Source organism: Chrysemys picta, chromosome 4 (genome assembly GCF_011386835.1).
Source record: "Chrysemys picta bellii isolate R12L10 chromosome 4, ASM1138683v2, whole genome shotgun sequence".
NCBI lineage: Eukaryota > Metazoa > Chordata > Testudines > Emydidae > Chrysemys > Chrysemys picta.
Window position 1 is genome coordinate 98584450 of NC_088794.1, and position 15446 is coordinate 98599895.

Below are 15446 nucleotides of genomic sequence, written 5' to 3' on the forward strand. Positions count from 1 at the left end.
GCCATTAGCCATTATTTTTGAAAACTCATGGCGATCGGGGGAGGTCCCAGATGACTGGAAAAAGGCTAATGTAGTGCCCATCTTTAAAAAAAGGGAAGGAGGAGGATCTGGGGAACTACAGGCCAGTCAGCCTCACCTCAGTCCCTGGAAAAATCATGGAGCAGGTCCTCAAGGAATCAATTATGAAACATTTAGAGGAGAGGAAAGTGATCAGGAACAGTCAGCATGGATTCACGAAGGGGAAGTCGTGCCTGACTAACCTAATTGCCTTCTATGATGAGATAACTGGCTCTGTGGATGAGGGGAAAGCAGTGGATGTGTTATTCCTTGACTTTAGCAAAGCTTTTGATACGGTCTCCCACAGTATTCTTGCCGCCAAGTTAAAGAAGTATGGGCTGGATGAATGGACTGTAAGGTGGATAGAAAGCTGGCTAGATCGTCGGGCTCAACGGGTAGTGATCAATGGCTCCATGTCTAGTTGGCAGCCGGTTTCAAGCGGAGTGCCCCAAGGGTCAGTCCTGGGGCCGGTTTTGTTTAATATCTTTATTAATGATCTGGAGGACGGTGTGGACTGCACTCTCAGCAAGTTTGCAGATGACACTAAACTAGGAGGCGTGGTAGATACACTAGAGGGTAGGGATCCGATACAGAGGGACCTAGACAAATTAGAGGATTGGGCCGAAAAAAACCTGATGAGGTTCAACAAGGACAAGTGCAGAGTCCTGCACTTAGGACGGAAGAATCCCATGCACTGCTACAGACTAGGGACCGAATGGCTAGGTAGCAGTTCTGCAGAAAAGGACCTAGGGGTCACAGTGGACGAGAAGCTGGATATGAGTCAACAGTGTGCTCTTGTTGCCAAGAAGGCTAACGGCATTTTGGGCTGTATAAGTAGGGGCATTGCCAGCATATCGAGGAACGTGATCGTTCCCCTTTATTCGACATTGGTGAGGCCTCATCTGGAATACTGTGTCCAGTTTTGGGCCCCACACTACAAGAAGGATGTGGAAAAATTGGAAAGAGTCCAGCGGAGGGCAACAAAAATGATTAGGGGTCTGGAGCACATGACTTATGAGGAGAGGCTGAGGGAGCTGGGATTGTTTAGTCTCCAGAAGAGAAGAATGAGGGGGGATTTGATAGCAGCCTTCAACTACCTGAAGGGGGGTTCCAAAGAGGATGGAGCTCGGCTGTTCTCAGTGGTGGCAGATGACAGAACAAGGAGCAATGGTCTCAAGTTGCAGTGGGGGAGGTCCAGGTTGGATATCAGGAAAAACTATTTCACTAGGAGGGTGGTGAAACACTGGAATGCATTACCTAGGGAGGTGGTGGAGTCTCCTTCCTTGGAGGTTTTTAAGGCCCGGCTTGACAAAGCCCTGGCTGGGATGATTTAGCTGGGAATTGGTCCTGCTTTGAGCAGGGGGTTGGACTAGATGACCTCTTGAGGTCCCTTCCAACTCTGATATTCTATGATTCTATGAAAGGCTGCTGCAGTGAGTAATTTATATATTAGTATCAGTGCTGCTGGATGGTTATTCTAAGTATAAACACTGTCAAGATTCTCAAAGGTTTTATTTGGGTCATCTTTTATAATGTGGGGGGGGGGGGAGAGAGAAAGAAATAATGTTTTTAAGGAAGTAAATGTTGTCAATTCAGAAGGACTCCAAAAGGGAACAAAATGGATTGACTAAAAGTTCCAAAACTATGTTTATTGCTACTATTTGCACAATGGCAGGGATTTTACAGACACATAAAAGGATACAATACCTGCCCTGAAGATTTAATAACCTAGGAAGCTCACTGGTGATATGTGACAACAGATGCACAGATAAAGATTTTGTGGAAAATGTTGAAATTTTCTGATGTGAAAAAATATCCCACCCCCACCCCCAAAGTTTCTGGTTTTCAAAACTTAAGATTTTTCAATTGTGGGGTTCTTCCCCTTCTCTTTTTTTTCCTCTTTACCCCATTTATTCTTTTCTCTCCATGTTGTCACTGAAAAAAAGGGAAGTAAAGAAAGTGAAAGGGTAGAAAAAACCTACTGAAAAACAAAAATATTTCAGATTTTCAGGGTATTTTTATAGAAAGAGTCAGAAAACTTGAAAAAGCAAAGAATGTCTATAAAAAAAACTTGTGTTTCACAAAAGAACATTTTTTGTTATAGAAGTTTTGGATGAAAAAAAATTAACCAACTCTAATAAAAAAGTGCTGGGAGCTGTGGAACCACAGGCATATTAACGCCCTCCAGTGTTAGCTGAAACTAGCACTTTCACTTTTCATAGATTCATACAGTTTAAAACTAGTCAGGACCATTAGATTATCTAGTCGGACCTATTAAGGTACTTATATATTTTCATCAAGTCACCTCTCAATCTACTTTTTAATACTCAAAACAGATTGAGCTCTTTAAGTCTCTCACCGCAAGTCATTTTCTCTATTCTTTGAATAACTTTTGTGGCTCTTTTCTGTACCCTCTACAATTTAACAACCTTTTAAAATTGAGGATGCCACAGCTGGATGTGATATTATTATTTATTTGTACTACTGTTGCAACTAAGAATCCTAGTCATCAGAGGCAGATTTGGGTTTAGTGGGGCCCCTGGGCCAGAGCAAGTGTGGCCCCTCCGCACCCCTTCCACCTGAAGTCATCTCCCCTCCACGCTTTGCTTGCCCAGTGCTCAATCCGGGAAGTGGGGTTGGGGCACAGGGGCTTGCTCTGCTCTTATTATTAATGAACTGGATGATGGGATGGATTGCACCCTCAGCAAGTTCGCAGATGACACTAAGCTGGGGGGAGAGGTAGATATGCTGGAGGATAGGGATAGGGTCCAGAGTGACCAACACAAAAAATCTGATGAGGTTCAATAAGGACAAGTGCAGAGTCCTGCACTTAGGACAGAAGAATCCCATTCACCACTACAGGCTGGGAACTGACTAGCTAAGCAGCAGTTCTGCAGAAAAGGACCTGGGGATTCCAGTAGATGAGAAGCTGGATACAAGTCAACAGTGTGCCCTTGTTGCCAAGAAGGCTAACAGCATATTGGGCTGCATTAGTAGAAGCATTGCCACCAGATCGAGGGAAGTGATTATTCCCCTCTATTCGGCACTGGTGAGGCCACATCTGGAGTATTGCATCCAGTTTTGGGCCCCCCCACTACAGAAAGGATTTGGACAAATTGGAGAGCGTCCAGCAGAGGGCAACAAAAATGATCAGGGGGCTGGGGCACATGACTTATGAGGAGAGGCTGAGGGAACTGGGCTTGTTTTGTCTATAGAAGAGAAGAGTGAGGGGGGATTTGATAGCAGCCTTCAACTACCTGAAGGAGGGTTCCAAAGAGGATGGAGCTCGGCTGTTCTCAGTGGTGGCAGATGACAGAACAAGGAGCAATGGTTTTAAATTGCAGTGGGGGAGATGTAGGTTGGATTTAGGAAACACTATTTCACTAGGAGGGTGGTAAAGCACTGGAATGGGCTACCTAGGGACAGGGCCGGCTCCAGGATTTTGGCCGCCCCAAGCAGCCAAACAAACAAAAAAGCCGCGATCGTGATTTGTGGTGGCAATTTGGCGGGAGGTCCTTCGCTCTGAGCAGGAGCGAGGGACCGTCCGCTGAATTGCCGCCGAACAGCTGGACGTGCCGCCCCTCTCCAAAGTGGCCACCCGAAGCTTGGTAAGCTGGTGCCTGGAGCCGGCCCTGCCTAGGGAGGTGGTGGAATCTCCATCCTTGGAGGTTTTTAAGGCCCAGCTTGACAAAGCCCTGGCTGGGATGATTTAGTTGGTGTTGGTCCTGCTTTGAGCAGGGGGTTGGACTAGATGACCTCCTGAGGTCTCTTCCAACCCTAATCTTCTATGATTCTATGCTTTGCCCAACCAGTGCTCCATCCCGGGAGTGGGGTTAGGGCACTGGGGCCTTCCCCACTCCACCCATCCACCCAGTGCTCCTGCTGGGGAGTGGGGCAAGCCCTAGCACCCTGACCCCGCTCCCAGATAGAGCGCCGGGGTGGGTGGAGCAGGGCAATCCCACCTGCCCCAACCCCACTCCCCAGATGGAGTGCCAAGTGGGTGGGTGAAGCCCCCACACCCTGACTCTGCTCCCTGACAGGAGTGCCGGGCGAGCAGAGCGGGTCAGGGCACAGGGCATTTTTCCAGGGCCCCCCAATTGGCCAGGGCCCCTGGGCACGGGCCCCAGTGGCCAATCCGCCACTGCTGGTCATGGACCAAGACCCTACTGTGCTAGGCATATTTCATTATCAGTCTCATACCAGTGCCATATACAGAGGGAAAATCACCTAATTATTCCCTTGTTTATATATCCAAGGGTCACATCAGCCCTTTTTCTCACAGCTTTGCACTAGGAGCATGTGTTCAGTTGTTTATCCATTCTGACGCCCTAAATCCTTTTCAATGTCATTGCTTTCCAGGATATAGTCCCCCATTCTGTAAGTATGGTCTACATTCCTTGTTCTAGATGTAAAAATTTACATTTAGCTGTGTTAAAACACATTTTGTTTGAATGGACCTAGATTACCACGTGATCTAGATTGCTCTGAATAACTGCTCTGTCCTCATCAGTATCTATCACTCTGCCAATCTTTATATCTTCTGCAAATTTCATCAGCAGTGATTTTCTCATTGAAAGATCATTGAAAAAAATGTTGAACCCCTGCAGAACCTCACTAGAAATACCTCCATTTGATGATGATTGTCCATTGACAACTACATTTTGAGCTTAGCCAGTTCTTAATCTATTTAACATATGCTTTACTGATATTGCATAGTCCCAATTTTTAAATCATGATGTTGCGTTGTAGTAAATCAAACATCTTAGAAAAGTCTAAGTATATTATACCTATGAAGTTATCTTTATCAACCAAACTTTTATATCTCTTTTACTTTTATCCCATACATACATGCTAATGGCTTTGTAATGAACTATGAATTAATTATAATTATATTATATTATGAATGATACCCACCACACTCCTAACCCTTTTCCAAGATAGGCCAATCTGGGCAAATTAGAAACAAAAGCGTGACAGGTGCCTGTGCCCATACAATTCCAATGACAGAGAGTGAGCAGATTCAGAAAGAAAAAAAAAGAACAAAAAAGATGTATGAAAAAAGTAATAAGCTGCAGCTGGAGGCAGAACAACAACAGTCGAATGAGAACAGGGACTATCCAAAACCTTTCCCCCCCCCAATACAAACCTAAAAATCCTTCAAGAATTCACATCTACCAGGTTCCATCCTTTTTTCTATATAGCGTTTTCACTTCTATGGCTTTCTTCTAATTTTCCTGTGCTTCTCTTGTCTTCTCTCTCTTTTTTTTTTTTTTTTTTGGTTCCTTTTCCTGCATTCCTATTCTCCTCTAGCTTTTTTACTGATCTTTTCTTCTTTGTTTTTTACTTTCACTCTGCTTCTGCTCCCTTCAGCTTGCATGCATCTCATTCTCCTTCCTATCTGCTTTCACTGAACATATGAAGAATGAGTGCAAGCATCAGAAAATTAGTTATATCTGATGCTGGTATTCCTTCCTTCCAGGTTCATTTACTGCACTACATTGTTAGTATTAAATCACCATCCTACCTGTATTTAGCAGCCCTGTTGTAAATCCGAGGTTCAAACCTGAAATTGTTTCTCACTTACAGAGCTGATCTCTGTGTAGGGAAGGGAGTGCACATCTTTATGGGAAAATTTCACTGGCACTTTGCTCTTGCTAAAGGGGAGACCACTGTCATCAACATGGCATGTTTCATAAGATCTTCCAAAATATTTTCCTTAGTGTAGATATTCCCATTACATTTGCCTATCTCCATTCACACTTTAAGTTAATGAAAAATAGTTTATGAAGGGTTTTTTTATTTCTTAAAAAGAACAGGAGTACTTGTGGCACCTTAGAGACTAACAAATTTATTAGAGCATAAGCTTTCGTGGACTACAGCCCACTTCTTCGGATGCATACCGAAATGTAGTCCACGAAAGCTTATGCTCTAATAAATTTGTTAGTCTCTAAGGTGCCACAAGTACTCCTGTTCTTTTTGCGGATACAGACTAACACGGCTGCTACTCTGAAACCTTTTATTTCTTACTTTCTCAATTTGTGTTTTTAATTAATTGAGATAGCATAGATAAACAGTGAATAGGATTTCTGATTCTGGCATAATATTACCTACTAATAGTATATTAGAAACATATAAGCTTCTTGATTTTCAGTTTATTCAAAAGGTTAAGTAAATGATTTAGCCAATAGAGAACATGGAACATTGACAAAAATCTTAGAATTCAGTTGAACATATTTTTCTAAAACATATTCCTCAATAGCCCAGACAGCTGCGATTACAGCTCTATCCATTATACATGATTTTTCTAGGATGAATGATAAGAATATATCAAATAGCTAATATTATTCTGTGTTACAGAATAGGTCTGAGAAACAGATTGCCCTGTAGTATCAGTATTTAACATACCACCTGTTCAGCTACTAAACGCACAAGGCACTTATCTCTAAACATGTTGACTCTCTATGTCAAAACATCTGGACCCTCTAGTTTCTCAGATCCTCTGAACAGCTGTGATATATACAAATGAGTTAGAAAGCTAATTTTAATTTAGTCTCAGACTTCACTTTGGTCACTTCATGCTATCTTAAACAGAGATTAAATGAATCTGAATAAATTTAAAGAAACTGAGTTCTCAAGACAGTGGTGCTGGTTAAATCCCTTCCTTGATTATCTGAAATCCAACTGTTGTATGTTATTATAGGAGGAGATAGTAATGTTGGCCATAGTTCATGTCGCTCCACACTTCCCATTATATAAGACTTTATTTTCAACTGGGTATAACTTGGACACACTATAACCATTCGGGCTGAAATTTTCCATGTCAGGTATCGGCCTCAGGCTGAATTTTGTGTGTGTTTCAGCCAAAATGGTTCAACTGTTTCCACAAATGTTATCAGGGCAAAAGTAAATTTTCCTTTTTACCTGGGAATTTTCTTTAATACCCTCCATGTCCAACAGTCTGTACTGTGGGCATTCCCCCTCTCCCTGCTAGTTGGAGGCAGAGAACAGATTGACAGCCAGCCTGGAGCCAGGATCACCCCTCTGTGGAGAACCAAAAATGACAGCTTCCAAAGCCAAAAAATACTAACTGAATATATTGCAATAAGGGCTTGTCCGCACTAACATTTAGCTGGGGAGTGAATCTACTGTGCACTAGTCTGCCAAAGCTAACTGTCTGTAGACCCTCATAATGTGCACAGTTCCTTAGCGTGCTCTGATTACCCTGTTTGAAACAGGAATAGATCAAAGTACACTAAGGAACTGTTAGGGCACATCAGCAGGTCCACAGGGACGGTTAGATCTTAGCAGGCTAGCTTTAGATAGATTCATCCGCCAGCTTGCTGCAAACTAAATGATCATGTAGAGAAACCCTTAGTCACCTAAATTTAACATGTGAATCTTGTAACAGAGACTTAGGGAACAAACAAATATTCCTTTACACAAGCATGTATTTTCCATTCTAATCTGTGAAAACAGAGGAAAAAACCTATAATTCTAAGAAAAATTAATTCTCCAGGTGGGCCAGACCATCTGAGGGTATTGGAAAGAAAATTCACAGATAAGTAGTCTGTACTGCAGGATGTGCAAAGCAGTACTCACCCCCAGGGAAGGGGTTGCAGGGAGAGGATTCAAATAATGTACATGGGGACTGACCCCGGATAAATGCTGTGGCAGCATATTCTGAAGTATGAATATAAACAAATAACACAAGTTTGTAGGGACAAAATAGAAAGGCCACAGCACAAAACAAGATCTAACTAGCTAGAGACATAAAGGGTAACAAGAAAACATTCTACAAATACATTAGAAACAAGAGGAAGACCCAAGGACAGTGAAGGTCTATTACTCAGCAGGGGGCAGGGGGTAAGTAATAACAGAAAATGTGCAAATGGCAGAGGTGCTTAATGATGACTTTGTTTCGGTTTTCACCAAGAAAGTTGGTGGTGATTGAATGTCTAACATAGTGATTGTCAGTGAAAATGAGGTAGGATCAGAGGCTAAAATAGGAAACAAACAAGTTAAACATTACTTTGACAAGTTAGATGTCTTCAAGTCACCAGGGCCTGATGAAATTCATCTTAGAATACTCAAGGAGCTGACTGAGGAAATATCTAAGCCATTAGCGATTATCTTTTAAAAGTCATGGAAGACGGGAGAGAAAAGGGCAAATATAGTGCCCATCTATAATAAGGGAAATAAGGACAACCCGGGGAATTACAGACCAGTCAGCTTAACATCTGTACCTGGAAAGATATTGAAGCAAATAATTTGCAAACATCTAGAATATTATAAGGTGATAAGTAACAGTCAGCATGGATTTGTCAAGAACAAATGGTGTCAAACCAACCTGAAAGCTTTCTTTGACAGGGTAACAAGCTTTGTGGATGGGGGGAAGCAGTAGACGTGGTATATCTTGACTTTAGTAAAGCTTTTGATACTGTCTCGCATGACCTTCTCATAAACAAACTAGGGAAATGCAACCTAGATGGAGCTACTATAAGGTGGGTGCAAAACTTATTGGAAAACCGTTCTCAGAGAGTAGTTATCGGTGGTTCACAGTCATGCTGGAAGGGCATAACTAGTGGGGTCCTGCCGGCATCAGTCCTGGGTCTGGTTCTAGTTTGTGGATGATACCAAGCTGGAAGGGGTTGCAAGTGGTTGGGAGGATAGAATTAAAATTCAAAATGATCTGGACAAACTGGAGAAATGGTCTGAAGTAAACAGGATGAAATTCAATAAGGACAAATGCAAAGTACTCTACTTAGGAAGGAACAATCAGCTGCAGACATACAAAATGGGAAATGACTGTGTAGGAAGGAATACTGCGGAAAGAGATCTGGGGGTCATAGTGGCCCACAAAATAAATATGAGTCAACAGTGTAACTCTGTTGCAAAAAAAAAAAAAAAAAAAAACGAACATCATTCTGGGATGTATTAGCAGGAGTGTTGTAAGCAAGACACAAGAAGTAATTCTCCCGCTCTACTCTGCGCTGATTAGGCCTCATCTGGAGTACTGTGTCCAGATCTGGGTGCCACATTTCAAATTAGAGAAAGTCCAGAGAAGCGCAACAAAAATGATTAAATGTCTAGAAAACATGACCTATGAGGGAAGATTGAAAAAAATTGGGTTTGTTTAGTCTGGAGAAGAGAAGACAGAGGGGACATGATAACACAAGTACATAAAAGGTTGTTACAAGGAGGAGGCAGAAAAATGTTCTTCTTAACCTCTGAGGATAAGACAAGAAGCACTGGGCTTAAATTGCAGCAAGGGAGGTTTAGGTTGGACATTAGGAAAAGCTTCCTGACTGTCAGGGTGGTTAAGCACTGGAATAAATTGCCTAGGAAGGTTGTGGAATCTCCATCATTGGAGATTTTTAAGAGCACGTTAGACAAACACTTGTCAGGGATGGTCTAAATAATACTTAGTCCTGCCATGAGTGCAGGGGACTGGACTAGATGACCTCTTGAGGTCCCTTCCAGTTCTGATTCTCCCCAAAGCTGAATCTGAAGAAGAAAGGAAATCCACTTTGTAGTGCTTTGTGAGTGTGTCCACTGATGTCCACATTGCTTCCTTACAGATTCATCTGAAGCGCAAGACTTCTCTGCCCAAGAGGTTGCTGAACCCCTCTGGGAGTGGGCTGTAACATTATCTGGTGAATTCACTCCAAATGCTCTATAGGTTTCAGCAACCTCTGCCTTAATCCACCTTGTAATAGAGGATTTAGAAGCTTTCTTCCCTTTAACTGGAGAGTGATATAAAATGAAAAGAGCTGTGTTCTTGAGATAGATTTAAGTACTTTTCTGACACCTAATTTATGACATTCAATCTCCTTGGGATGCTTAGATTAGGGGAAAAGAACTGTGAAAAAAATGTATTTATTTTTGGAATAAATGACAGGTCCAGACAAAGAATTTGTCATTATGAAAAATACATAGATGAGGCTCCATAGAAAATGCTCCAACTTCCAATACCCTCCTTGCCAAGGAGACTGTTACTAAGAAAGAAACTTTGAGTGAGAGAAATTAGGCCAAAAAAATGTAGGTGTTCAAATGGTTGTTTCGTTAAGGCTCCTAGCACCCAATTCAAGCTCCAAGAAGGGAACCTGTATATCACAAGAGGATTGAGTGAGACTGCTCTAAGAATCTTTTGATCTGGAGATAATTACCTGTAATGTAACTGTTGTTCTTTGAGATGGGATGCAGACACGTATTCATGTAGGTGTGCACGTGCCCAGTGCACCAAAGCTGGAGAACTTTGCCTAGCAGTACCCATAAGGGTAGCACTTGCACACTGTGGCCCTAGCCCCACCCCTAGCTATATAAAAGTGGTGCTGCTCCAACCACCCTTAGTTTCTTCGCACCCAACATCCAGAGCACAGTCTCTGATGCATAGGGGATAGGAGTGGGTTGTGGAATGAACATTGTCATCACATCTCAAAGAACAAGTTACAGTAAAAGTAAGTAACCATTCTTTCTTCTTTGAATAGATGCAGCCGTGTATTTCATGTAGGTGACTCACAAACAGTACTTGCAGGAGGTGGGCTATTTAACCAAGGACTGCAGGATTGCCTTCCCAAAGTTCACATCTGATCTGGATGCAGTAGTGATTTGTAATGTATGTAGAGGACCAAGTGGTAGCTCTGCAGATGCCAGTATAGGAGCTTCACTTTAGAAATGCCATTGATGTTGCCTGGGCGCTTATGCAATGAGCTTGCAGCCTATGAGGAGGTGCAGTCTGAGGTACTTTGTATGCTGTCATGATATAGGAAGGTATCCACCTGGAGATTGTCTGTGGTGAGACTACTTGCCTTTTCATTCGATCTGCATATGAAACAAACAAACAGGGTGAAGAATGGAAAGATTTAGTTCTACCCAGGGAAAAAGCTAAACATTGCCTGATATCCAATGTGTGAAGACATTGCTCATCTTGGGTTGAATGTGACTTAGGGAAGAACTCTGGTAGACATAACTTGGTTCAAGAGAAACAACTTCAGATAAAAAACTTAGGGTGCGCTGCAGGGTTACAATCTTTGGAAAATTGTGTGTAAGGAGGCTCTGCCATCGAAGCTTGCAACTCGCACACACTCCTTGCAGATGTGATCACTATAAGGAAAGCAGTTTTCTGACACAGAGGGAGAAAAAAGAAGTTGTCAGAGGCTCGAACAAGGTCCCATAAGAGCTGCTAAGACAGCAACTTAGGTCCCACAGCACTAAGGTCTTTTACCAGTGGATGGTTACTGATTTCTCATGGATGGGTGGATGAAATGCAGAAATCGCTGCCAGATGACTCTCAACGAACTAATTGCAATATCGGAAGACTGAAGGTGCAACAGGTACTCCAAGATGTCCTGAATTCAAGGCATCTTTACCGAATGGCCCAGAGGCCCGTACAGCCTACTGGTTAGAGTGCGTGGTTCTCAGCCCCCTATTTGGTTGTGGGCCCTCAGTCTTTAAGGTAAGGGGGGAAGAAAGGGGAACCTGGGCCCTCCCTCTTCACCAGGTCCCAGCCCTGGGCTACTGCCTACCAATCAGATCTGTTTGGAGCATGGCCCCTCTAGTCCACTTAATTGGGTGGCCTGCTTCCCATAGGGTCCTCTTGTGGGCCTTTAACCTCGTCACAATCCCAGGCTGCTTCAGGCAGTCAGCTGCACGCTGGGGAGGCCGAGCCCCACAAAGTCCCTAGGTTTTGCCCCTCAGTTTCCTTTGGTGCTAAACTCCTCCAGAGTCTTCTGTGGCTGGGGAGACAGTGCTTCCTCTCAGGTGGCGGTCTTGGCAGGCAGGTTAGTGATCCTTCCCCTCAGTTACAGAGGCAGATAGCTCCTGCCCCTTCGCCAGTCAGCCCCAAACTGAGCCAGGCTCTCTTTTTCTCCTCCCTCCAGAACTGACATTAGCTGGAGGTATAACAGGGTGGGGCTAGCTCGGCCCAGAGAGTCTCTTTAATCCCTGGTGTGCTGGCCAGCTGTTGCTCTGCTTTATTACAGCATCTTTGACTGAACTCCCTGGGCTAGCAACCACATTGAGAACCACTTCCACTTGGCTAAATAGGCCACTCTGGTGGAGGGCTTTCTACTATTAAGCAAGATTTGCTGGACTGTCTCCGAACATCATTCCTCCTCATCTAACCATGATGCATCCATGCCATGAGACACAGGGAGCTGAGCACTGGATGCAAAATCTCACCGGGATGATGAGTCAGGAAGTTGGGATGAAGAGGAAGAGATCTAGGAGGCTGTCAGGGATTTTGGGGTCTTAACCTGGCAGCATGGAGCAGCCAATCCAGGGCCAGAAGGGCCTTATATAAAAGATAAGCAGCAGAGTAGAGAATTTCAATTGCTGTGTGGAGTTCAAGGAATGAAGACTGGGTGACTGGTTGCCTGGAAGAGCAGCAGTACCACAGAGATCTCACTGTAGACAGAACTGAAGCCCAGGGAAGGGTGCTGAATTCCGGGTGCCTGGCTGGCAAGAAGAGCAGCAGGACCAGTGGAAGGTCAGTGCAGGCAGGCTGAAGCCCAGAACACAGAACCTGGCCAGGCCACCGAGGGTACCAAGATGGGCCCCGCTGGTCTGGTTGAAGACTGAGCCTAGGGAGACCTGCTGAAACACCACCAGTACCGAGATGGGCCCCGGCTAGGTGCTTGAAGAAGGCAGTGCTTCTGGCAGCAGCCTTACAGCTATGGCCCCATACCAGGGCCAAGATAAGAACTTGTACCGTATACCCCGGAAGGGGGGACAATGTATGTGGCTCGGCCGGAGGACTGAGTCGCTGAAGACCCACCAAGATAACCATCAGCTGGGGAGGGGAAGTGCACGCAAGAGGCAGTTGCCACCCCAATATAAGAACTAAAACCAAAAGCAGGCTCACACACAATCAACCAACCAAAGGGGGGGCTGCCCCATGAAAGAGACTGATTGCAGGCATATTGGCCAGAGAAAAGGGGGCACCAATGAGAGGTGGGTGCCAACCCCATTACATTATGGTACCAGAAGTGGGATCTTCACACTGATCTTGTCTAAAGGGGGCTAGGTTGGAATTAACTGTTTTACTGTGGCAAGCTTTTAACTGTTTTATTGTGTGAGGCCAGAGGCAGAGGCTGAAAGAGAGCCGGAGCCAGAGGCTGAGACAGAAAGCAGTAAGACGAAGCTAGAGGCAGAGGCTGAAGGGAGCTAGAGCCAGAGGCAGCCACAGAAAACAGGCAAGTTTTTAAGTATTCATTGGGCAGAACCAGAGCCAGACCCCAAGGCCAAAGAGGGCTAGATCCAGAGGCAGAGGTAGCCCAAGAGCCAGAGGCTGAAGAGAGCCAGAGGCAGCCCAGAGTGCCCCTTGACTGTTGGGGGCAAGAACCACTGCTACAAGCCTGTCTGAAGGGGGAAGCATGTGGCAGGGTGAACTAGGTCCAGAGGCCCACTGATGGAGGTCTCATGGCCCTGGATCACCCTTCCCCAGAGTAAAGGAGAAAGAAGTCCTCCAGACAGCCTAAAGTGGCTGCAGAGGAGCAGCCAATCAGAGGGGCTGATGGAGTGTGCTCCTCCTGACTGTTCCCACAGAATGGGTCAATTCTATTGAATCAGCATTTTCCAGTGGAAAACTGTTCCTTCTGAAAATGTTCAGCCAGCTCTTGTCCATCTACACTCTAAGTTGGGTAGAGAGTAATGTCGGTTCCAGAGGGAGAGTAAAACCCACTCCTACTCCTCGTTTCTTTCCAGGCCCTCTGACTATTCTGTTTGGAGAGGCCTGGGAGTTCTCCCATTGACTAGATTTTCATAACATTTGTGAAATCAACTCCTTGGGAAAAGCCCACATACAGCTGGTCCTCAGACTTCCTTTATCTCAGGAAAACCTAGCCACTTTTCCTAATTGCTAAATGGATGAATCATCTGTAGCTGAGCTTTTCTTCCCTAATGTAAACCCCAATGCTCTTCCTTTCTATTCTGGGTGGGATGTAGGTCACAACTGTGGGACTCAATTCATTCCAGACCTACAGAGAGATTCCCCCTCTGCAAATTTCAGAGTAGCAGCCGTGTTAGTCTGTATCCGCAAAAAGAACAGGAGGTGGCCATGCCCTCTACACCTTGTTCTTTTCCTTCGCTGCTGGTTCCTTTCCTGATTATTCCCTCTAGGCTTGATACTTCTTGCATGTGTTGCAGAACTGCAGGCCAAGCCATTAATCCCTTCTCATTTTAGCTCAGCATAGAGCTTTTACACACCATCACATCCTCTCAATGATTTCCTTACTTGCAGAATGATCCTGGTTTCTGAAAGTCAGGTTTCATTCTTTCCTACTTGCAAATCAAAACAGTAATAAAGCATAAATTAGGCCCCCAGAGCTTCCTGTGCCTAACAGTTCAGCACAGGTGTAACTGATTGGAAATTTTAGGTAATAATTCTGATGATCATTGAAAAGCCAGAATAGAATCTACCTTACGGTCTACTATGCTGTCTTTGTAATGTTAACAATGCTAATATTAATAACTTATTTTAGTCACTGAGGTAAACAGACTTAACAGTTTAATCAGCTCTCTTAAGAAAGAGGGTACTATTTTTACCCAGTGACTTTTGAGAATAGAATCACACTTGAAAAATATTTTTGGAACTGAGTTTAGGTGTGGTGAAAGGTGCCAGACAGACAGTTCTGAAGTCAAAAGTCTTCATTTTTCTATAAAACACGTGGAGACTGGGCAGTAGAGTATATAAGGTTTCCCATACTGCCTCACTATTGTTCTTCAAGTTCTCTAGTGTGAGAAGGGAGTTTAGTCTTCATGATAATTTATTTTTTTACCTCTTTTTGAGATTGCTAACAAAGGTTTCAGTTAATGCAGTTGTGGTGCTGTGTTTCTGAAGTGGATACCTGGACTGAGACCATACTAACTTCCACTAAGTCACCAAAAAGCCATCAAATGATAATGATTTCAGTCATTGTCAGCCCTGAGACAGATTCAAATCAATCACCAAGAGATCAAAAGTTCCATGTTCCAACTCCAAACCAAGTAGTCTCTAAACAAATGGATGTATTTTTTTTCCTGACATAGTAGTAGAGTATCGAAGAAATAAAATAAAAGAAATCATGTATGTTAAACAATACTCAGCATGACAGCATGGCAAAAAGACTAAAATATGAATCGGAAGAGATCAAGCACTTACTTGACACCTGCAGAGAAGCTCACCACAGGAAAGAAAAGTCCATCGACATTGAAGTTCTCAAACATTCCCTGTACAGGTTGTCCATTAATGCGGAATGAAATACTGGGCACCCCTAAATCCAAGCAGCAGCTAACTACGTCATCGGATGCCAACAAATGCTGATTGACAGATGCTACAGCTCGGGGTACTCGACCTGATGAGAAAGGAGTTAGGGGAGAAAGGCTTTGAACGATTTCCTGTATTTAAGATG

At 44.0% G+C, this 15446-nt stretch overlaps 1 protein-coding gene across 21 annotated transcripts in view; it reads right to left on the reverse strand.

Moving 5' to 3' along the window:
• Positions 1-15446, reverse strand: part of RYR3 (ryanodine receptor 3) — a 561484-nt gene that overhangs the window by 349902 nt on the left and 196136 nt on the right. For all 21 annotated transcript variants that reach the window (XR_010601063.1, XR_010601064.1, XM_065595380.1 and 18 more), the window contains one exon: positions 15197-15389. Coding sequence is in view for 19 of the 21 variants with exons in the window: in XM_065595380.1 (XP_065451452.1) it covers positions 15197-15389 (193 nt within the window). In the remaining 2 variants the exon portion in view is untranslated. The remainder of the gene's footprint in view (positions 1-15196; positions 15390-15446) is intronic.